We start from the raw sequence: 21,987 nt of genomic DNA on the forward strand, positions 1-21,987 counted from the left end.
TACAGGGTGCCCTGCTATTCCGGCCCTACACAACAAATTTTCCCGTGTTTTCTGGGGAAAATGATGGCATCATAGTACGGGTTTTGTGCTTCTTGGGTTGTCTACGGGATGTGTTTTTTCCTCCCCTAGCTCCCCATTTTACCTATCCACGAACCCGCCTCCAAACGCCATTACATCTTTTTTCCCCCCTTGGAGTGGGCTATTTCTACACGATCTGTTTGGTATGCTGAGAAAAAGGTTGGTAAAAATGACACTTGAATTTCCTGGAGTTTTTGTATTTGATGAAGAATTTTCTTATGAAAGATTTTTCAGAGAAGTTCCTGTCATCAATGGGATTGTCTCACAAATGGTCTAAGGTTTTGTTCTTTTGTGCTAGAAAAAAATCAAAGAGAGAGGCCTCTTGAGATCCTCATAGAAGATATTATTAAACTTGATAAATCGAGGGATTGAAGATCGTTGATATGGAATACTTGACTCTCCAAAACCCAATCTTATATCAGTCCCCGAGGGAGAGGGTTGAACTGTTAGGATATATTTGGTTGTTTACAGTCATGTGAAATGCAAAACGGGGTTTTTGAGAATGATGGAACGGGGTTTTTGAGTTTGACACGAGGAAATGTCAGAATTTTAGGTGGGGTTGAGAGGGGGGGGGGGGGGGGGGGGGGGGGGGGGTGGTGTCTCCGCCACCGGTGGCGGAGCCAGCAAAACAAATACGAGTTGTCATTGTTAGGGTCTTTAGCCCAATGGTCGAGAGAAGCCCCCAATGGTGGGGCAAGAACCGGCCCAAATTCGACGGTACTAGCTGGCTCTCTCCGCCCTCTCGCCTGCTGCCATGTGGCCCCTAACGAGAGAAGCAAATTGGAAAAAAAAACAAAAATTGGCCTTTATTGACATCTTCAGCAAATTGAAAAAAAAAAACATATTCCAAAAGGAATTGGAAAATTCTGATGGTTAAATTTAATCACTAAGAACATGGCAGGAGATGAAAATTTTCACTGAATTTTCATTGTGAAACAAGGTTACTTCTCTGGATCACACTCCAAATCGCTAACCCAGACTCCAGTCCCTAGGTTAGTGGGCCAATGCAACACAGCCAAGTATAACTCATATTTTCCATCAATTCTCCCATGAAAAATATAGGCCTGTTTGGTTGGTGTTTTTTGTTCTTGAAAACAAAAAATATTAAAAATTTGTTTAGTTGAGAAAGTTGTTTTTGTTTTGGTATTTTTTGTTCTTGAAAATAAAAAACACTAAAAATCTTATTTGGTTGAGAAAGTTTTTTTTTGTTTTTCTTGTTCCCGTATTCTCAAAATGACACTTTTTAGAGAACAAAAAAAATGGTGTTTTGCCCCTTTTTTTTCCTGTTTACAGAACAAAAAAAAAAAAAGTCATAAAGAGAACATTTGTTCTTCGTGTTTTTTTAAGATCTGAGCTTTTTTTTTTTTAATCAAGTGTAAGAAAAAAAAAACAAAAAACTTGTTTAAGGACATGGAAGAGAAAGATGTGACTTTTTCTAAGTTTTGAAGAAGATGAGAGACGGTTGAGAATAAGGGTAGTCATTTGTAAATAAGGTAATAATATTGGGTAAACATTTTTCTCAATAGTGGAATTTGCATAGATATTTTGAAGGGACATGGTTGGTAAAAAAAAAAAATTCATACATAAAGGGCAAATTTCAAAACATATTAGGTGGTAAAAGCAAAACACCGTCTCCCCGTGGGATCCCTTGGAAAGTGACCATCTCCTTTTGCATTTATTTTCATGTTCTATTTATTCTATTTACTTGTTAGGTGAAAATTAGTTGTAAAAATTAAATTAATTTTTTTTTAAATTTTTTATCTCATCTTAATAAAATATACTATAATTTTTAATAAAATTAAAGATTAAATCAAGAAAAAAAAGTTAATAAAAATGATTTTATCATGTTTGATTTATTTTTAAAAAATATAAAAAATAATTTTATTTTAAAATTAATAAAATAAATAATTTTTTTAATTTAAATGAATTGTGTATCTCAAAATTATTTATAAATTTATAATATAAAGTTACTTGAAGAAAACATTTTATTAATTAGGAAAAAAAAAAACATCTTTCAAATATATTTTTTGTTTTAATTGTTCTAAAAAAAATTTTATTAACTCAATCAAACATATATATATATATATATATATATATATATATATATATATATATATATATATATATATATATATATATATATATATATATATATATATATATATATATATTTTTTTTTTAAAACAAAAACTATTTTCTAAAATTCAAACACAATTTCTTTTTGAAAAACACCAAAAATTGTTTTTAAAAACTGTTCTCAAAGCACCCAAACAGGCTCATAGGATTTTTGGTCTCTCCTCTTAGTCTATCAATCCCAGCGTCACTCCTACAGGGCGTCCGTACCTACAGGGTTCCCTAAAAGTCTTCAACTACTAACAGTAGTACGCTACAGTCCACAGCCAACAAATTTTGTAAGACCTGTGTTTTGGTTTAATGTCTATGAAGTTTCATAGTTAAGGTTGCTTTCTTCCATGCCAGCCAAAATTGTCAACTTCCTTCTTTTGTTTCTTGCTTTCGGATTGCCCTATTCACATGGAGAAACTTGGATTAAAGCTGGTTACTGGTATGCCGGTAGTGAATCTCCAATTCCTGATATCAATTCTGGGTTGTTCACTCATCTTCTTTGTGCTTTTGCTGATATTAACCCTACCTCCTACCAGCTTTCTATATCTTCTTCTGAAGAACACTACTTCTCTACCTTTACCGGCATAGTCAAGCGTAGGAACCCTTCTGTTGTAACACTTCTGTCCATCTGGGGAGGAAAAGGGCCCACGGGTTTGTCCATCTTGGGTGAAAGGGTGAACTCTTCCATGGTGTCTTTGATGGTTACGCAGCCCTCTTACAGAAAATCTTTCATTGAATCCGCCATGAAAACAGCTAGACTTTACGGGTTTCATGGCCTGGACCTGTTTTGGCTTTGGCCTAACACCGAGTCTGATATGAAGAATATGGGAGCCCTCCTGGATGAGCTGCGAGCAGCTGTGAAATTGGAGTCTAGAAATTCTGGTAAGGCACCACTGATATTGACTATGGCTGTTCATTATGTGCCAACTCTCTACTCAGTGAGCTACCACTTTGAGGCAATACAGAGGAACTTGGATTGGGCACATATTCCAGCATATGACTATTATTTGCCTTCAAGGGTGAACTTTACACACGCCCATGCTGCTCTGTATGATCCATTGAGCAATGTTAGCACTGATTTTGGTATTAGGGAATGGATCAGTAAAGGGTTCCCTGCTAGTAAGCTGGTTTTGGGGTTGCCTTACCATGGATATGCATGGACACTTGTGAACCCTAACCACAATGGCATTGGCGCACCCGCTTCAGGTATAGCCATGACAGCAGATGGATCCATGAGCTATAAATACATCAAGTGGTTCCTTCGAAGTTATGGGGCTACTTCAATGTACAATGCTACTTATGTAGTGAATTACGTCACTATTGGAACAACTTGGATTGGTTTTGATGATGTGCAGGCTATCAGAGCTAAAATTTCTTATGCCAAGGAGAAGAAGCTACTTGGTTACAATGTGTTCCAGGTTAGCAATGACGACAATTGGGCGCTTTCTCAGGCAGGTTAGTAATGGTTTCTGATTTATTCGTCATTTTCATCTCTTTCTATCAATTGGTCAAGAAGGTATTAAGGGACCAGCCTGAAACTTGAACCAGAGTCTGTGTTGGTTTGGTGGGTGGCCAAATTGATCTTCATGGTTTGCTCATAAGATGCTTCTCTTAATGCAGTAACCTTTTGAGTAAAGAGAACAACAATAAGACATCCTTGTATTTTTCCCATTACAATGATCTTGGAAACTATAAGAGCAGATGGTAAAGATCTCTTCATGGTTCATTCCCATTAATGTGATCAATTCTGTAACAGCTCAAGATGATGACAAAGATCATCACAAGAAGCAGGAATTATTGGTAAAAATTCTGGTTCCAATTGCTGTACTTATTCTTGTAGCAGGCTCCATAATGTGTTGTTACTCACAAAGCAGAGTACTCAAAGCAATAGGTAACTTTAGTTAACCGTAAGAGTTCACTATGAGAACATTTTTCCCATTTTATATGATATGCAGAGACTAATGTTTTGTCAAAACTTTCCCATTCTGCTTACAGGGACCAAGAATTTAGGCAAAATATCACTACTTGAAGTAGGAAGCAAATCATCAGGTGTTGAAAATTTTAACAGTAATGCTCCTAATCTGCGAGTATTCAGTTTTGCTGAGATCAAAGAGGCTACAAATAACTTTTCCTTTGAAAATAAGCTTGGAGAGGGTGGATTTGGGCCTGTTTACAAGGTACTATCTGTAACTATTTATTTATGTTTTCTCTCAAGATATTTGGAATGGTCTTGATAGGGGGAGAACAGGAAATGTAGGAAAAGGGATTAGGGAGCTCCTCACCCGATTACTGATTTGACTAAGTATGCTCTTTTTTCAGTTAGATAACCTAGTTATGATTCATTAGAACTAGAAACAGGAGCGAAATTCCACGCACATCTTCAACTTCTGCTATAGCTTTGTCCATGTAGAAAAATGGTTTGAACCAGTAAAACAGAGTGAGCCACAGAGCAAGTCATCACCCTAGGCCATGACCTACACTATTACCCCTCTGCCAACTCTTTCAAGGATAACGGAAAGAAAAGAAGAAAACGCGGAAAATTGAGGTGCTGATTGAGAACATATTAGCCCAAGCTGACTGCATCGCAAAGTGAAAGTAGATTAAGCATGTCTATTCATGCTCCCATGTATGCATACTAGCACTACTAACCATGGGTGCTGATTTTGTTAGGGTAAATCACGGAAGGGAGAGGAAATGGCAGTGAAGAGGCTTTCGAAAACTTCTAATCAGGGAGCAGAGGAGTTCATAAATGAGGTTACACTTACAGCCAAACTGCAACATGTAAATCTAGCTAGGCTTCTGGGATGTTGCACGGAAGGAGAAGAAAAGATGTTGATCTATGAGTACATGCCCAACAAAAGCCTGGATTTCTATCTGTTTGGTCTGCAACCTTTTCTGCTCCAACTATAGTTAATAAGATTTTCCTTAATTTCCACATGTCCATTGTGCTCCTTTTTTTCTATGCATTATAGTTGAAGTATTCTTAACTAATCCATCATTTGTTTTAGATCTTACTAGGCGCTATTTTTTAGATTGGACAAAGCGCATCGCCATCATTGAAGGGATTACTCAAGGACTTCTCTACCTCCAAGAATACTCCAACTTCACTATAATTCACCGGGATTTGAAAGCTAGCAACATTTTACTGGACAGCGAGATGAAGCCCAAGATTTCAGATTTTGGCATAGCTAGAGCTTTCCAAAAGGATGAACATGAGGCAAGCACAGGCCGGATTGTAGGAACGTAGTAAGTCACTAAGCCCTCTCGCCCTCAACTTTCAGTGCTATAACATGTTTCATCTTAATTTCTTAAGTACTTGTATTTTTGGATGATCCATGCAGTGGCTACGTTCCTCCTGAATACGTTCGAAGAGGGATATACTCCATGAAATATGATGTTTATAGCTTCGGAGTTCTACTCCTGCAGATAATTAGTAGCAGGAGGAATTCATGCACATATGGCTTGAGCCAAAACCTAAACCTTCTAGAATATGTAAGTCACTTTACTGAGCATTTCCACCATTGTTGTACGAGATTTAAATCATTATAACAGATGATGATACCAAACTGTTGCAGGCATACGAGTTGTGGAAAGAGGGAGAAGGCATGAGGTTTATGGACCCATCACTAGATGACTCATCTTCGTCTTGTAAACTCATGGCATGCTTGCAAGTAGCTCTGTTATGCATCCAAGAAAATCCGGACCACAGACCAACAATGTTGGAAGTGTCTTCAATGCTCAAAAGCGAAACTGCAGCCATGCCTGCCCCTTTAAGGCCTGCTTTTTCAATCAAAAGTAATGAAGATAAATTATCAGTCAATGATGCCACCACTTCTTCGCAGCAAGATATATTATCAGTCAATGATGCCACCATTTCTGATTTGGTACCACGGTGATGGTGCAGACTGTCCTAATATGAAGAAATGATAATTTGTGATTTTGGGTATCATGTGTGGTTGTTTATTAGCCTCCCGATAAGATTGTAAATGTTTATTGTCAGTAATATATGATTTTCCGGGAAACCCGATGGAATTGGGAATTCAAAAGGCGTAAGGATAGGGTTGGACTAATTCTCATGAACTTCTCATCTATTGTGGGACCTTAGAAAATGCTGGACTTGCATTGAACACGGCCACCTGCTCATGTTAATTAGCTCATGATGTCGCAAGGGAGCAGACGTAGACAACCCAACTGCATGCTCTCTGGTGGAGGTTCTGGGACCTTTCACTTGATTGAAAAATAAAGAAATAAATTCATTATGCTCCATTAATTTTTAGTTGCGAAAGATTCAAGGAGACTATAGCTTGTGATTTTTTCCTTCACATTGATGTCTTGATATTGCCAACTTTACGTCACATTTCATGTGCTTTTTTGAAGTTACATTAGTCATCATTGTTATCACAAATTCTCTCTCTACGTCCCTTTTTTTAATCATGCATGTTCTAATAGACAATTATTGGCAACATACACAAAATATAAATGTACAAAAAAAAGAAATAAAAATCCTATCTTATAGAAATGATACATTTAATAATTCAAAATATTAATAATAAATACAAATATTTTATAGTTTAGATTAAGAAATTATGTTTTACTATTTATAGTTTAGAGGGTATGTGATATTTAGAGATTTTGTAAACGGAGGGAATGAAAATATAAAAGAAAAATAGAAAAAAAGAAAAAGTAAAAGAAAATAATAAATATATTAAAAATCGATCAATTATTTATATATTTATCTCAAAACTCATTTTATTTATTTTAATTTATCGATATAAAGATTAAATAATTAATCATATATAAAATTTTTATTTTATTTATTTTATTTTATATTTTTGTAGGAGAATCAAATATGAAAAAATCATTTTTCTTTATATTTTTTTTTCTTTCCTTAGTATTTTTTAGGAACCAAACACAATTAGAGATTTTGTATATTAATATTGAATAAAATATCTATTTATTTTGTGAATATTATTATATGTAAATGAAATAAAAATATTTTGTCATATAATATTTATGAAATAACAAGGAAAAATAGCATAAATCAAGGGAAAAGCGGACTACGTTGTTTTGATTTTGTTTGTATTGAATAAAAACGACAGATGTTATTAACTACTTTTCAAATATAAGAGAAGAGTAAGATTAGATTCATTCTTTTGTAGGTTCCGGGAAATGAGAGGAAGGAAGAAAAAGCAGATGGGAGGGCTTATAGGTTTATGTGCTTGAAAAAAATGAAGGAGATGGAATGGGTATGAATTAGACTTTGTGGGTTTTATGAATTTTTTTTATTTTTTTTTCATGTGATAAACTGAGTTGGTAAGAAGAAGGGTGTAGAGAGAGAGAGAGAGAGAGAGAGCAAGCATCTGAAAGGATCGTAATGCAAGACTTTGTCTTATGTTAGGCTACGAAATTTCAAACCTAGAAAATGAGGTTAGGTAGGAACGACTTTAGATATCTCTTCCGTATTGTTCATCTTCTGTTTGGTTGGTGAAGTTTCCAGCCTGCCAAACCATCAGCCGAGAAATTAAGGAACCTGCTTCCCATTAAGTGGGGTAGTTCTTTGAAATTTAAGATCACAATTGTTAGTTTTGAAGGCCATCAATGTAATAAGTACATGCCTCCAATTGCCAATTAAACTGACTATGGGGAAAAATGATCAAATTATGGTCGACCGAAGAATTTGAAATCCTCGAAGTGGTGGATCCAGTTTACTGTTCTAAATATGAGAAGTTAAAAAATCAGCTTGGACTAATGGGATTGAAACCATCCAATTTCAACATTCCTGCTTGATTCTTAGAATCGTTTTACACCACCACAAAGTTCACCACATTGAATAAGTACCAGGGAAGAACCTGACAAAGATCAAAACTTGAAATTGTGATCACATTAATTGGACTTTTGCCCAGGTTATTTAAAGATCTGCTAACAAGCATGAGGGTAGCTAGCTTTCCTCAATGGCTTCCAAAAATATTGCCCTCCTCTTGTTTATTGCTTTCCATTTCCGCCTTTCGAACTCACAGACCTGGGTCAAAGCAGGTTATTGGTACTCCGGTAATGAATCTCCAGTTCCTGATATAAACTCTGCTTTGTTTACTCACCTTCTCTGTGCTTTTGCTTGGCTCGACTCTTCTACCTACCAGATCTATATCTCCCCCTCTGATGAACAATACTTCGCGACCTTCACCAACATAGTCAAAAAGAGGAATCCATCGATCACAACACTTCTATCCATCTGGGCAGGAAAAAATGACTCCACAAACTTTTCTTCAATGATCAGCCAGCCTTCACACAGGAAGTCCTTCATTGAATCTTCAATAAAAACAGCTAGGCTCTATGGGTTCCAGGGTCTAGACCTTAGTGGTTATTGGCCAAGAACAGTATCCAACACGATCAACATGGGAATCCTCTTTGATGAATGGCGAGCAGCAGTAAATTCTGAGTCAAGAGACCCTAGTGAGTCACCACTGATTCTGACACTGAAAGTTCATTGCTTGCCAACTCTTGGGTCAGTGAGTTATGAGGTTGATTCGATACGAAGGAACTTGGATTGGGTTCATGTTGCGGCTTATGACTATTATCTGCCTTCAAGTGTGAACTTCACACATGCCCATGCTGCTCTATACGACCCAGTGAGTCGGGTTAATACTGATTTCTGTATAGGGGAATGGATCGGCAGAGGGTTTCCGGCTGGGAAGCTGGTTTTGGGTTTGGCGTACCATGGGTATGCATGGACACTCTTGAACCCCAAGGAAAATGGTATTGGAGCACCTGCATCAGGTTTGGCCATGACACGAGACGGATCTGTGAGCTATAAATACATCAAATTGTTCATTCGAAGTTATGAATGTGCTTCTGTGTATAATGCTACATATGTAGTGAATTACTGCAGCTTTGGAGCAACATGGATTGGTTATGATGATGTTGAGGCTATAAGAACTAAGGTTTCTTATGCAAAGGAGAAGGGGCTGCTTGGTTACTTCGTGTGGGAAGTCTCTCATGATGAGAATTGGGTGCTGTCTCTGGCAGGTGGGTAATAGTTTGCCATTTGTATTCCATATAGTCATCCCTTTGTCTTCTTTGTGCTAGAAGTAGGTGGAGAAGGTCTCAAAGACTTGAACCCAGCTCTGTGCCATATGCTACCTGTGTAACCCAGGTCCTATTGATTTATGCTCTGGTCTTATTCTTTATACTCGGGTCCATTACTTTTTATCTTGATCTTATCTCATTGTACTTCAATTTTATTCCTTTATAGCTTGGTATCATATAATTCTACCTTTATTTAACGATCTATATTTCACCTTCTAGCCGCCCATGTGCAAAGAATAGCTTAGTGTTTTCCTATACTCCATGATGAGAGTTTAGTGGCAACATTTAGGCATTCACTAGCCTCCCCTGTCAGTTCTTCAGGGTCGACCTTTAGAAAAATAGAGAGTTAGGATACAATGGGGGTCCACACCAGGTTAACTCCATGCAGTCTTCATTTGCTCAAAACTGTTCTCCGAGAAATGAATTCTCATGGAAGTTGGGTTTGCTGATTTTTCAGCTATATCCCTTCACTGGCCATCAAGAAATTAAGAAGAGGTTGAGACTGCAGGCTGCTGCATTAATTTGAATTACAGACTGAAGATTGGTGAACCTAACTGGTTGACACACAACATCACTCTCTTTCATCCATCTTTCATTGAGAAAATTGAAGGAAAGCTACCTTCCAATTACTATTTTTTAGTGCTTACTGTATCAACCCTGTCACTCTTTTTCCGAAGACATTTCTAATGACTCCACATGATTGAAGGTTATCACATATTGTTCTATTCAATCCCTGAAGACCCTTTGGTTGCTCAAGTGTATAGCATATTAATTAGCATTTCTACAACAGAGAATTATAAGGACATCTAATGAAGTGTTGAGAGGTTCAACAAACTGAAAGCAAAAAAAGTTTTGATGTAGCCTCCTACTTTTGCAGCTCAAGATGATGATCAAGATGAAGGAAACAAGCAGCGATTGTTGGTAATTATTTTGCTTCCAATTGCTATAGTTGTTCTCCTAGTAAGTTCCATAATGTGTCATCGATGGAAAAGGAGACCAATATTCAATATAAAAGGTAAGTTTTCCAACTATTTCTTGCCAAGATTAACAAATGAGTATAATTTTTCCTATTTTCTTTTGCTCTTTTTGCTTAGTCATGATGCAGACCACACTAAAGTCACTGCCTATTAAACTGGGAAGCAATATATCATCTGCCAACAGTGATGATCCTAATCTGCAAGTGTTCAGCTTCACTACTATTAAAGTGGCTACGAATAACTTTTCAAGTGAAAATAAGCTTGGGGAGGGTGGATTTGGACCTGTTTACAAGGTAATCTCTCGTAATATACCCTATTTGTTTTTGTCATTCTTTTTTTTTCAATTGTAACAACCCTCTCCCAGCTTTAGGTCAAAAGGGTCCTCTCTGTTTTAAAAACGTGTTTACTTGGTTAAGAGAAACTTATATATATGAAATCATGGAACAATAGGATAGCAGGGGACATGGAAGGTCTAAAATCTTTAGTTGCCCATATATTCACCCTGCCCATTTATAATCAACCTCATTAGTCTGAACTTTAAAAAAAATTCTTTGGGTTCTTTTACTATATAGACATTTTTTAGCTTTCCAGAAAATTATGAATAATCTAATTTTAGTTGCCTAACCTTTTTGTAGTAGCTCCTTTACTAAGACATTTTTGAAGGTTAGTAGCAGCTGGTTTACCTGATGTCCAGAACCAAATTCAGAGCCAGTTGAGATCTAATCATGGCCGAGTTCTGTTGAGTAGTAACACATTTGTTACTTGTATAGAAATTGAAACCTAAAATGAGCTGAAGTGTAGCTTAATTTTTAGCAGAAAATGGTGACCATGGATGTGGTTTTGTAGGGTAAATTACCGAAAGGGCAGGAAATAGCAGTGAAGAGACTTTCAAAAACTTCTCATCAAGGGCTTGAGGAGTTCAAGAATGAGGTTACACTCACTGCAACACTACAGCATGTGAATCTTGTTAAACTTTTGGGTTTTTGCACCCAAAGGGAGGAGAAAATGCTCATCTACGAATGCATGCCAAACAAAAGCTTGGATTTCTACCTCTTTGGTACGTGTATTCTTTTAATCTTCCAGTTGTAGTTAGTGAGAAAATGTTGAGGGGCCTGAAGTTTTGTAGTTTCTCGGTATCTTAAAGGGCGATGGCATAAGAAGGAACTTCCTACTAGTAGTGGTCACCATGCCCTTAGAATCAGGGACCTGAAAAACAATGGCAAATCAACTTCCCTTTGATAATCCTCAGCAGTAGAAACCAAAGTCCTCTTTGTAGGCTTTTTCATTTGGAATGCTAGAACTCTAGTAATCTGTTTGGGAACTGTTCTTAAAACAATTTTTTTTTTTTTTTTTTAGAATAGGAGGTAATACCCTGTTTGTCTGGTGTCTAAATTTGAAAACCTTTATGAAAAACAGTTTTTATAATAAATTGAACAACTTTTCTTTGATATTTTTATAGAATAAATTTTTGTTTGGAAATTTAAAATATTTTTAATTTATTTTTTAGACTTTTAAATATATTTCAAAAATAATTTTTAGATGTAATGTTTTATGTTTATTTATTCTTTATGTTATTATAATTATTTTTTAAAACAATTTTCAAAAAATAAATGAAAATACAAATAGAAAAGTACTATTTTAAAAAAATAATTACCAAACATGACCTAATTTTTTTATTCATAAAACAAGTTTGAGAAACTTCTCATAGAAAACAATATTTTTGATAAGTTTATCTAAAAGTGTGATGTTTTCAAAAACAAATTTCAAGCGTTTTAAGGTTGGTTTTTTTTTTTTTTTTTTAATAATGTTTTTGAGTAATAATTAAAAATATGAAAATTAATCCTTCAAGAGAAAAAGTCCAGAAATTAACTGCTTTTATATTTGAGTTTTTAAACAAAATTTTATTCCTCAAATTAATTAACAGGTGTTTTTAACAATTACTCCCAAAAATCACTTTTGAGTCTGCTTTTGAAAACATTTCCCAAAAGACCAACTCATCCTATGCATCCTGGCAGCTTTGCTTACTGCAGAGCTGGTTACTGTAGGGGTTGCCTCCCCCAAACAGCATGAGACTTTCTACCATTTTGATGATCACTCTCTGCTCCATGCACAATTCATCCCATTGGCAAATCAAAGCATCCAAGGAATAAGGTCAATTCAGGAACACCCATCTGTTTCTCATTTTAGAAATTGGATGGAAGTTCTCAGCCTATAAAGACAAGTTCTGATATGAGGGGCTAAACTCCATGCAGAATGGTGTCCAAAGGGTTCCCCTATGCAGCCTGAAAGAAGCCAATGTTGATTCATTTTATTCTTTAGATAAGAAATATAACTATTTGCTCTAAATCCATCTGATGTAGACCCAGAGGGACAGGTTCTCTTAGACTGGGGAAAACGCATACACATCATTGAAGGGATCACTCAGGGGCTTCTATATCTACAGGAGTACTCAAGACTAAGGATAATTCACAGAGATTTGAAGGCTAGCAACATTTTACTAGACGGTGAAATGAAGCCAAAGATTGCAGATTTTGGGATAGCTAGAATTTTCCAAAAAGATGAGAATGAAGCTAACACCGGCCGAATTGTTGGGACATAGTAAGTAAAACTTCCTTTCAAAATCGATTTTACCCATAATTTTTCCCCTCAAATTCTCGGAAAAATTCACACAATCCCATTTGTTCATTCAATGCAGTGGCTATGTCTCCCCTGAATACGTGCAAAAGGGTACCTATTCTGTGAAGTCTGATGTTTATAGCTTTGGAGTTCTCTTATTACAAATTATCAGTGGCAAGAAGAATAGATGTTTCTATGGTTTGGATCAAAATTTACACCTTCTTGAATATGTAAGTTACTTTGAGACTTCCCTCACTTCATTTTGATTTCAAATTCTGTATATGCTCTACAGCATGGCTTGCTAATTAGCATTAAATTACTTCAGGCATATGAGCTATGGAAGGATGGTAAGAGCATGGAGTTCATGGATCCATCACTGGATGATGCATGTTCTTCGTGTAAACTGACACGATGCATGCAAGTAGCACTGCTATGCGTCCAGGAAAATCCAGCCGATAGACCGCCCATGTTAGAAGTCGATTGGATGATCAAAAATGAAACTGCAGCCATTGCTACTCCTAGAAGGCCTGCCTTTGCAGCAAAAAGAGATGAAGTTGAGGCAGACGGTAAATCTGCATCGTGCCATGAAATTGGTTCGGTCAATGTTACAACAATCTCCCAAGTCTTGCCTCGCTGAGAACTTCAGTACTGAGGCAGAAAGGTTCTGAGTTTGAGTGGCTCAGTGAACCCCAATAGAGGCATTTATGTTAATCATGTACATATTACAACAATTATGAACACTAAATTTTAACACATGGGAAAACTCACAAATGAATGAAGAGAGCATAGTTCACAAACGCATTTCAAGTAATTGGAGTAAAACCCGACCTATCGCCCCTTTTGCTTTTCCCATGTTATGAACATAGTCAAGTAATCGGTGTTTTATAAGATCATAATGAAAATACAATTTTTGTTTTTCTCCTAGACAAATACGATATTGAGATGTTTTTCGGAAATGCAATGGTTTTTAAGATCACATTCGGTTCTAGGCCTTTTACTAGCTAATCCCATTTGAAAAGGAGTGGCATATTTAATCTCACGGTCAATGCCTGAAGCACAAAGTCAATGCTTGTCTTAGCCCCATGGGGGTGTAAGTCAAAATCGAAAATTCCACAAAATTGTTCCAGCTCATTTTTCAACGATAATAAAAGTCAATTCGGTGGCAAAGTTTTAAAAACTTACTCATTCCGTTGATTCCGTTTTCAAACATATAAAAGTCAAATCAAATCCATATTTTAAGACTTCCATTTTTTATAATTTAAAATCGATATTTGATGAGTTTATTCATTGTCATTAGCCAATAATCAAATTAATTTTTAAACTCATTTTCAACTTCAAACTCAAATTAATTTTAACCACTTTTAAAAATAAATTATGGAGAATGCTTAAAAGAAAAGAAAAACCGATGCTAAACAATGTATATAATATATTTGTGAGATCTCATTCATCATTGAACATACGAGTTGATGCTGTTAAAATAAAATACCCCTAAAAAGGGTAAGATGACGTTTGTTTTTTTACTTAATTTTAAATAAAACTTTAATGTTTAATAATGTTAAATATTAGGTTATTTGTTTTTTGTAGTATTTTATTTTTATTAAGTATTAAAAAGTAAAAAAAAAAAAACAATATGTTATTTTTTTTATTTAGAAAAAATTATATATTTTGATTTTTTCTATTTAATAAAAAATTTATAATAAGTTGTGAAAAAATAAAAAAAAACAAAAAAAAAAAACAAACACCCTCTTAATCTATCATAAAATACCCTAAAAAGAGTAATCCACTATCAAACATGTTGATAAGGGGATATCTATGATTCACTACCTTCAAGTCAATCCAAACACGGGACCCAGTCGGTGTCGCTCAAACAAACTGCATCACCATGTTGACATTTAGCAAAAAAAAACCTGCATCACTTTTAAGTGATGAGTTGACCAATCCAAAATGGAAATTCTAGAAGTTGGCTCCAATAACAAATTGAAAAACAAAATGTAGACTGCCATGTTTCTTGATGTATCAAAATTGAAAAACATGCATCACTATATTTTCGGAGTTCTACTTCTGCAGATAAATAGTATTAAGAAGAGAAGCAAAGAATAAGAGAAGCATCTTCTTGAACAGGAATAGATCAGTAAGTCTTTTTCACCATGCTCTGTTTTTGCTTTTATATACAGAGTGAAACAGAGTATCTTACACAACTTTACCAGAAATCAGTTTCAACAGTTTGCAACCATCTCTACAACAAACTTAGGGCCGTTAATCCATAACTAACCGTTAATCCATAACTAACAATCTAACCATCTCTAACATCCCCCCTCAAACTCGAGTTGGATAATGATTCAACTTTGAGTTTGCTACGTAATTCATTGAACCTTGCACTTGAGATAGCTTTGGTTAGGATATCAGCTACTTGATCTTGTGCTGGAACATGACGAACTTCTATTTCTCCTCGGGCAACTTTCTCACGAACAAAGTAAATGTCCAGGTCAATATGTTTTGTTCAAGCATGCTGAACTGGATTGGCTGAGAGTAAAACGGTGCTGAGATTATCACACCAGATGACAGGTCTTTTACTACAAGAAACCTGCAACTCTTCAAGAAGTGCCTTTATCCAAGTCATTTCAGCTACCAGGTTCGCTAAGTTGCGATATTCAGCTTCAGTACTTGATCTGAACACAATGTGTTGCTTCTTAGAATGCCATGAGACCAGATTAGAGCCTAAGAATACACAAAAACCTGAAGTAGAACGCCGGTCATCTGGATCTGATGCCCAGTCTACATCTGAGAATCCAATAAGAGGAAGAGTAGCTGAATCTTTCTTCAAGTAAATTCCATAATCTAAAGTGCCAGATAGGTATCTCAAAATTCTTTTCACAACTTGCCAATGAGACTCAAGAGGAGCTTGCATAAATTGACATACTCTGTTCACACCATAAGCAATTTCTGGTCGTGTGATTGTAGCATATTGCAGTGCTCCTACAATGCTTCTGTAAAGTTGTACATCTTTCACTGAGTCACTCCCAAAGGCTGTGAGCTTTTGTCCACTGGTCAGAGGCGTGCTGATCCCTTTGGCATATTGCATTTTTGCTCGACAGAGCAAATCAGTAATATACTTCTTCTGTGACAAATGCAAACCAGCAGTAGTCTTGGTCACTTGGATACCAAGAAAATAGTTTAATTCCCCAGATCTTTCAAGGCAAAAGTGTTGTGTAGACTGGAAACTAAGGCTACAATTTCTTTTGAATCACTTCCAGTAATTAAAATGTCATCTACGTACACAAGAAGATACATACAATGACTAGGAGTGATCCGAACAGAAAGAGATTGATCAGATTTGGCTGAGCTGAATCCAAATGAGTGTAAGCTCCATGTAACTTCTCAAACCACGCACGAGGAGCTTGCTTCAAGCCATATAAAGCCTTGTGCAACTTGCAAACATACTGAGGATGATTAGGATCAAGAAAACCATGGGGTTGTGCCATGAACACCTCTTCCTTCAAATCACCATTAAGAAAGGCATTATTTACATCAAGTTGCCTTATGCCCCATTGTCTAAACAAAGCAATAGTGAGAATGATTCTAATTGTGGTAGGCTTTACCACTGGACTGAAAGTTTCATTGAAATCAAAACCTGCTACCTGATGAAACCCCTTGGCCACCAGTCTTGCCTTATACTTTTGAATTGTACCATCAGGATTCTCCTTTACTTTAAACACCCATTTGCAGCCAATAGCATGTCTATCTGCAGGAAGGGGAACCAATGACCACGTCTCATTCCTCATTAGGGCCAAGTATTCATCTTGCATAGCTGATTTCCAATGTCCTGCTGCAAGGCATCTTCTACAGTAGCTGGTTCACGGGAAGACATATATGCTTTTGGTTTAAAAATGCCTGACTTAGCCCTAGTTTGCATAGGATGTGGGGGACCTGCAACCACCTGGGAAGGATGATTAGAATCCAAGTTGGGTTGTGAAATAGGTGGTGCCAATTCAGGACTATGGTCAATAAAAGTATGTGGAAGAGGAGAAAGAAAGGGACAATTATGCACTTGAGGAGAAGGATCAATGGAAGAAGACAAAGGAATGGTAGGTGGATTAACAAAAACTTCCACATTGGACTTGGAGAAAGAAGACAAATCAGATAGAGAAGACTTTTTGACAGCATAGGGAAAAGAATTAATTTTCATCAAAAATTACATCTCTAGACATGATAATTCAACCATTTGAGTCCAAGCACTTGTAACCTTTATAGTTAAGACTATAACCAAGAAAAGTACAACAAGTGGATCTGAATTGAAGTTTATGTCTATTGAATGGTCTGATGTTGGGGTAAGAAGCACACCCAAAACCTTTAAGGTAGAGTAATTGGGTTTATTTTAAACAACTCTTCTAAAGGACTCTTGTTTTGAAGCAATGGTGTGGGTAATCTATTGAACAAGAAAACAGAGGTTCTGAAGGCCTCATCCCAAAATATAAGAGGCAAGAAAGCATTTGCTAGAAGAGTTAGCCCATTTTCTACTACATGTCTATGCTTTCTCTCAATTAAACCATTTTGTTGATGAGCTGAAGGACAAGAAATTCTATGGTGAATACCTTCAGTTTTGAGAAACTCAGTGAAGGCTCTAAACTCCCCACCCCAATCGGACTGTATGGCTTTAATTTTGAGCCCTAATTGAAGTTCAACAAGACTCTTGAAATTTTTGAATGTTGGAAAAGCATCTGATTTATTTTTAAGAAGATAAATCCAAGTGAATCTGGTTTTAGCATCAGTAAAAAGAATGTAATATTTGTAGCCATGAAAAGAAGGTGTTGGTGAAGGTCCCCATAAATCTGTATGGATTAATTGGAGTAGAGTGTGATATTCAGTAGTAGATGTAGGAAAAATGGAACTTATGATTTTTTCCTAAGCAACAAGCAGAACAAAAATCAAAATTTGTTTTGTTGACAGAAGGCAGATTACAACTAGACATAACTGTTTGTACAACTTGAAAGGAAGGATGACCCAATCTGTCATGCCACAGATTACAAAGGGATATTTTTGAGTTTACAAGCTCAGAATTTATTGAACAAGATTGATTAACAGACTTTGACAGAAAAGATCCTTGAGACTCTTGACTTCTTGAAGGTTGCTGTAGGATATTTGGAGTGAACTGTGGTGGATCAAAAATATAGAGACCATCCTTAACTCTCCCTTCCATTAGGATTGCCTTGCTGACCTGATCTTTCACACAACAATAGTTAGGATAAAACTCAAAAAACACATTATTATCAGAGGAGAATTTAGAGACACTGAATAGATTTTTGGTAATAGAAGGCACATGTAGAAGTTGTTTTAATGAGAGAATTCTAGAGTTGAATTTTGAACAGAAATTTGATTGACCAATGTGCCGAATTTGCAAACCTGTTCCATTTCCCATGTGGATTTGATCATTTCCAGTGTAATCCATGCATGTCATCAGGTTGCTGATTGTTGGTGTAACATGGTTTGTTGCTCCCGAGTCAGGATACCAGTTGGTATCATAAACCGATTGAGGAGTAGCAAGCATTGCAGCCATAGGATTTCCAGGATTGCTGGTGGAGTTAGATTGAGTTTGTGGAACAAAATTCTCATCAAAACGATACCAACACTGTATAACTACATGACCGATCTTTCCACACAACTGACATTGGGGACGATTATTAGAATTCCAGGATTGTTTTCCATTACGACCACCATGACCACCATTGTTCTGCTTCTAAAAACCACAACTACCATTGAAACTTCCTCTAGAGGATTGTGAGTTCTGTCCTCTTCCAGTTCTTAAATTAAAATTCTGATGATTAAAATTGGATCCATTATAGCCACCTCGATTCTGCCTCCTGTTGTAAGTGGTCAGATTAGCTATTGGTGAAGCTGAATCTAACTCCTTGTTGTGTTTCTCAATACGAGCCTCTTGTGCTAACAGCAAAGACTCGATTTCCTCTATAGTATATGGATATGTCCTTGAATTCACTGATACTATAAAAGTATCATACTCCTTAGTCAGGCCATTGAAAATTGCTTCTATATGATCAGACAAAGAAATTATATAGCCAACAAAGGCAAGTTTATCAACATTATTCTTTATTTTTAAAAGATATTCGTTGATTGAGAGAGATCCTTTCCTGGTATTCCGTAAGTGAGTCTTGTACTGAGAGATCTTGGCTCTGGTTTGAGAAGCGAAATACTGATCCAACACTCGCCAAATCTGAGCAGCTGAATCACATCCTACCATCCTGGTGAGAAGACTCTCTGTCATCGAGGAGAGAAGCCAAGACACAAGAAGTTGATCATGTTGTTCCCTTTCAAGAAATTCTGGATTGATCTTCCCCCGCGCTTCATCTTGATTTGAGAGAAATTTCTGTGGAGCTTCCTTGGTTGGATCAAGAAAATCCTGAAGCTTGTGTCCTCTAATGGTTGCCATGATCTGCTGCTTCCATAAAAGATGATTGTCGTTATCCAGCTTCACTGAGATTGTATGGTTAAAAGTGACTGGAACGAATTTTAAATTGGAAGAAGAAGAAGCCTCCATAGTTGAGTTGGACAAAGGTCTCCACTATTCTATTCTCTACTGCTCTGATACCATATTAAGAAGAGAAGCAAAGAATAAGAGAAGCATCTTCTTGAACAGGAATAGATCAGCAAGTCTTTTTAAACAGAGTATCTTACACAGCTTTACCAGAAATCAGTTTCAACAGTTTGCAACCATCTCTACAACAAACTTAGGGCCGTTAATCCATAACTAACCGTTAATCCATAACTAACAATCTAACCATCTCTAACAATTAGTAGCAGGAGGAATTCATGCACATATGGCTTGAGCCAAAACCTAAACCTTCTAGAATATGTAAGTCACTTTACTGAGCATTTCCACCATTGTTGTACGAGATTTAAATCATTATAAGAGATGATGAAACCAAATTGTTGCAGGCATACGAGTTGTGGAAAGAGGGAGAAGGCATGAGGTTTATGGACCCATCACTAGATGACTCATCTTCGTCTTGTAAACTCATGGCATGCATGCAAGTAGCTCTGTTATGCATCCAAGAAAATCCGGACCACAGACCAACAATGTTGGAAGTGTCTTCAATGCTCAAAAGCGAAACTGCAGCCATGCCTGCCCCTTTAAGGCCTGCTTTTTCAATCAAAAGTAATGAAGATAAATTATCAGTCAATGATGCCACCACTTCTTCGCAGCAAGATGTATTATCAGTCAATGATGCCACCATTTCTGATTTGGTACCACGGTGATGGTGCAGACTGTCCTAATATGAAGAAATGATAATTTGTGATTTTGGGTATCATGTGTTGTTGTTATTAGCCTTCCGATAAGATTGTAAATGTTTGTTATTTATGTTAGTAATATATGATTTTCCGGGAAACCTGAGGAATTGGGAATTCAAAAGGCGTAAGGATAGGGTTGGACTAATTCTCATGAACTTCTCATCTATTGTGGGACCTTAGAAAATGCTGGAGTTGCATTGAACACGGCCACCTGCATGCTCATGTTAATTAGCTCATGATGTCGCAAGGGAGCAGACGTAGACAACCCAACTGCATGCTCTCTGGTGGAGGTTCTGGGACCTTTCACTTGATTGAAAAATAAATAAATAAATAAATTCATTGTGTTCCATTAATTTTTAGTTGCGAAAGATTCAAGGAGACTATAGCCTGTGATTTTTCCTTCACATTGATGCCTTGATAATGCTAACTGGACGTCACATTTCATGTGCTTTTTTGAAGTCACATTAGTCATCCATTGTTATCACAAATTCTCTCTCTACGTCCCTCTTTTTAATCATGCATGTTCTTGGACAAATCAAAATGAGCACGTCAAACATAAAATAATAATATATATATACTAGACAATTATTGGCAACGTACACAAAATATAAATGTACAAAAAAAGAAATGAAAAGGGAAACTCAAACACACATACCCAAAATTGTGTGTATGAAGTTCCCATTTTCCTGATATTTTAATTAATAAAAAGATTCTTTTTCCTCTGTATATGACGTTCCCAATAAAAGTATCTTTCATGTAGACTCATAGAATGAGTTTTGGTCAAAAAGAGCCCTTTATTAAAAAAAAAATATAACATTTAACCATTTTTTTTAATTTATGTTCAAATTAGTCTCTTCAGTGTTACGTAAGCGTCGTATCATTAAAAAATATATTTTTTTATCAATTTAATTAAAGTCTCAATTGACAACTGAGACTTTATTTTTTTAACTAAAACTGCAATTATCAACTGATGTTTTATTTTTAAACTAAAGTCTCAATTGGCACCTGAGACTTCATTTTTGAATTAAAATCGTAGTTGCCAACTGAGGCTTCATTTTTCAACTAAAGCCGCAGTTGCCAACTGAGACTTTAGTTATTTTTTTTTTAAATTAAAAATTATTAAATTACAATTTATAATTGAAATTTAAAAAATATACTTAAATAATAAATTATTTATATTTAAACTTAAGAATTTAGTATTACTTCAACAAACATAAATTGATAAATAGAAGATATTATAAATGAATATTTTATTTATTAATAAATTAATAAACTTATATAACATATAAATAATATATAAAATTGTATTATTTATTAATTTAAGATATTTAATTTATTATTTTTTAATACATTAATTTATTTGTATTATGACAAATTTATCTTTATCAAAATAATAGTATACTTTTAAGCCGCAATTGCTAACTGATATTTCAATTATAATTTTTTTTTACTTTCAAATTTCATTAAAAACTATTAAATTATAATTTATTATTGAAATTAAAAATATATACTTTAATAATAAATTATTTATATTTAAACTTAAGAATCTAGTATTACTTCAACAAACATAAATTGATAAACAGAAGATATTATAAATGAATATTTTATTTATTAATAAATTAATAATCTTAAAATAATAAACTTATATAACATATAAATAATATATAAAATTGTATAATTTATTAATTTAAGATATTTAATTTTTTGTTTTTAAGATATTAATTTATTTGTATTATGAGAAATTTATCTTTATCGAAATAATAGTTTAAATATAAATAATTTATTATTAAAGTATATATTTTTAATT

General features: G+C 35.3%; 2 protein-coding genes and 1 long non-coding RNA gene across 3 annotated transcripts; 2 read left to right on the forward strand and 1 right to left on the reverse strand.

The window, feature by feature from the left end:
- Positions 1 to 2,534: 2,534 nt before the first annotated feature.
- LOC117925372 (cysteine-rich receptor-like protein kinase 19) lies at positions 2,535 to 6,148 on the forward strand. Its single transcript, XM_034844377.1, has 7 exons — positions 2,535 to 3,657; positions 3,959 to 4,093; positions 4,198 to 4,379; positions 4,873 to 5,083; positions 5,211 to 5,448; positions 5,544 to 5,694; positions 5,778 to 6,148. Exons 1-7 carry the CDS (start codon positions 2,550 to 2,552, stop codon positions 6,096 to 6,098), a joined length of 2,346 nt encoding a protein of 781 aa, XP_034700268.1. The 5' UTR covers positions 2,535 to 2,549; the 3' UTR covers positions 6,099 to 6,148.
- A 1,719-nt stretch (positions 6,149 to 7,867) lies between these two features.
- On the forward strand, positions 7,868 to 13,679 carry LOC117925373 (cysteine-rich receptor-like protein kinase 19). The gene is made up of 7 exons (XM_034844378.1): positions 7,868 to 9,225; positions 10,163 to 10,300; positions 10,380 to 10,555; positions 11,109 to 11,319; positions 12,623 to 12,860; positions 12,958 to 13,108; positions 13,204 to 13,679. Exons 1-7 carry the CDS (start codon positions 8,154 to 8,156, stop codon positions 13,513 to 13,515), a joined length of 2,298 nt encoding a protein of 765 aa, XP_034700269.1. The 5' UTR covers positions 7,868 to 8,153; the 3' UTR covers positions 13,516 to 13,679.
- A 4,120-nt stretch (positions 13,680 to 17,799) lies between these two features.
- LOC117925376 lies at positions 17,800 to 18,584 on the reverse strand. Its single transcript, XR_004652977.1, has 2 exons — positions 18,279 to 18,584; positions 17,800 to 18,093 (listed from the first exon to the last, which is right to left on the reverse strand). It is a non-coding gene; the product is annotated as an uncharacterized LOC117925376 (long non-coding RNA).
- Between the last annotated feature and the right edge of the window lie 3,403 nt (positions 18,585 to 21,987).

The sequence above is a fragment of the Vitis riparia genome, chromosome 11 (genome assembly GCF_004353265.1).
Source record: "Vitis riparia cultivar Riparia Gloire de Montpellier isolate 1030 chromosome 11, EGFV_Vit.rip_1.0, whole genome shotgun sequence".
In the NCBI taxonomy this organism is placed as follows: domain Eukaryota; kingdom Viridiplantae; phylum Streptophyta; class Magnoliopsida; order Vitales; family Vitaceae; genus Vitis; species Vitis riparia.

Excerpts from the sequence above, each read along its gene's own strand:
- LOC117925372 (XM_034844377.1), top strand. The coding sequence starts at position 2,550 with ATGCCAGCCAAAATTGTCAACTTCCTTCTTTTGTTTCTTGCTTTCGGA. Across the intron at positions 4,094-4,197 it reads CAGAGTACTCAAAGCAATAG|GGACCAAGAATTTAGGCAAA; the intron begins GTAACTTTAGTT and ends TTCTGCTTACAG. Across the intron at positions 5,084-5,210 it reads CCTGGATTTCTATCTGTTTG|ATCTTACTAGGCGCTATTTT; the intron begins GTCTGCAACCTT and ends CATTTGTTTTAG.
- LOC117925373 (XM_034844378.1), top strand. The coding sequence starts at position 8,154 with ATGGCTTCCAAAAATATTGCCCTCCTCTTGTTTATTGCTTTCCATTTC. Across the intron at positions 11,320-12,622 it reads CTTGGATTTCTACCTCTTTG|ACCCAGAGGGACAGGTTCTC; the intron begins GTACGTGTATTC and ends CATCTGATGTAG. Across the intron at positions 12,861-12,957 it reads GGCCGAATTGTTGGGACATA|TGGCTATGTCTCCCCTGAAT; the intron begins GTAAGTAAAACT and ends CATTCAATGCAG.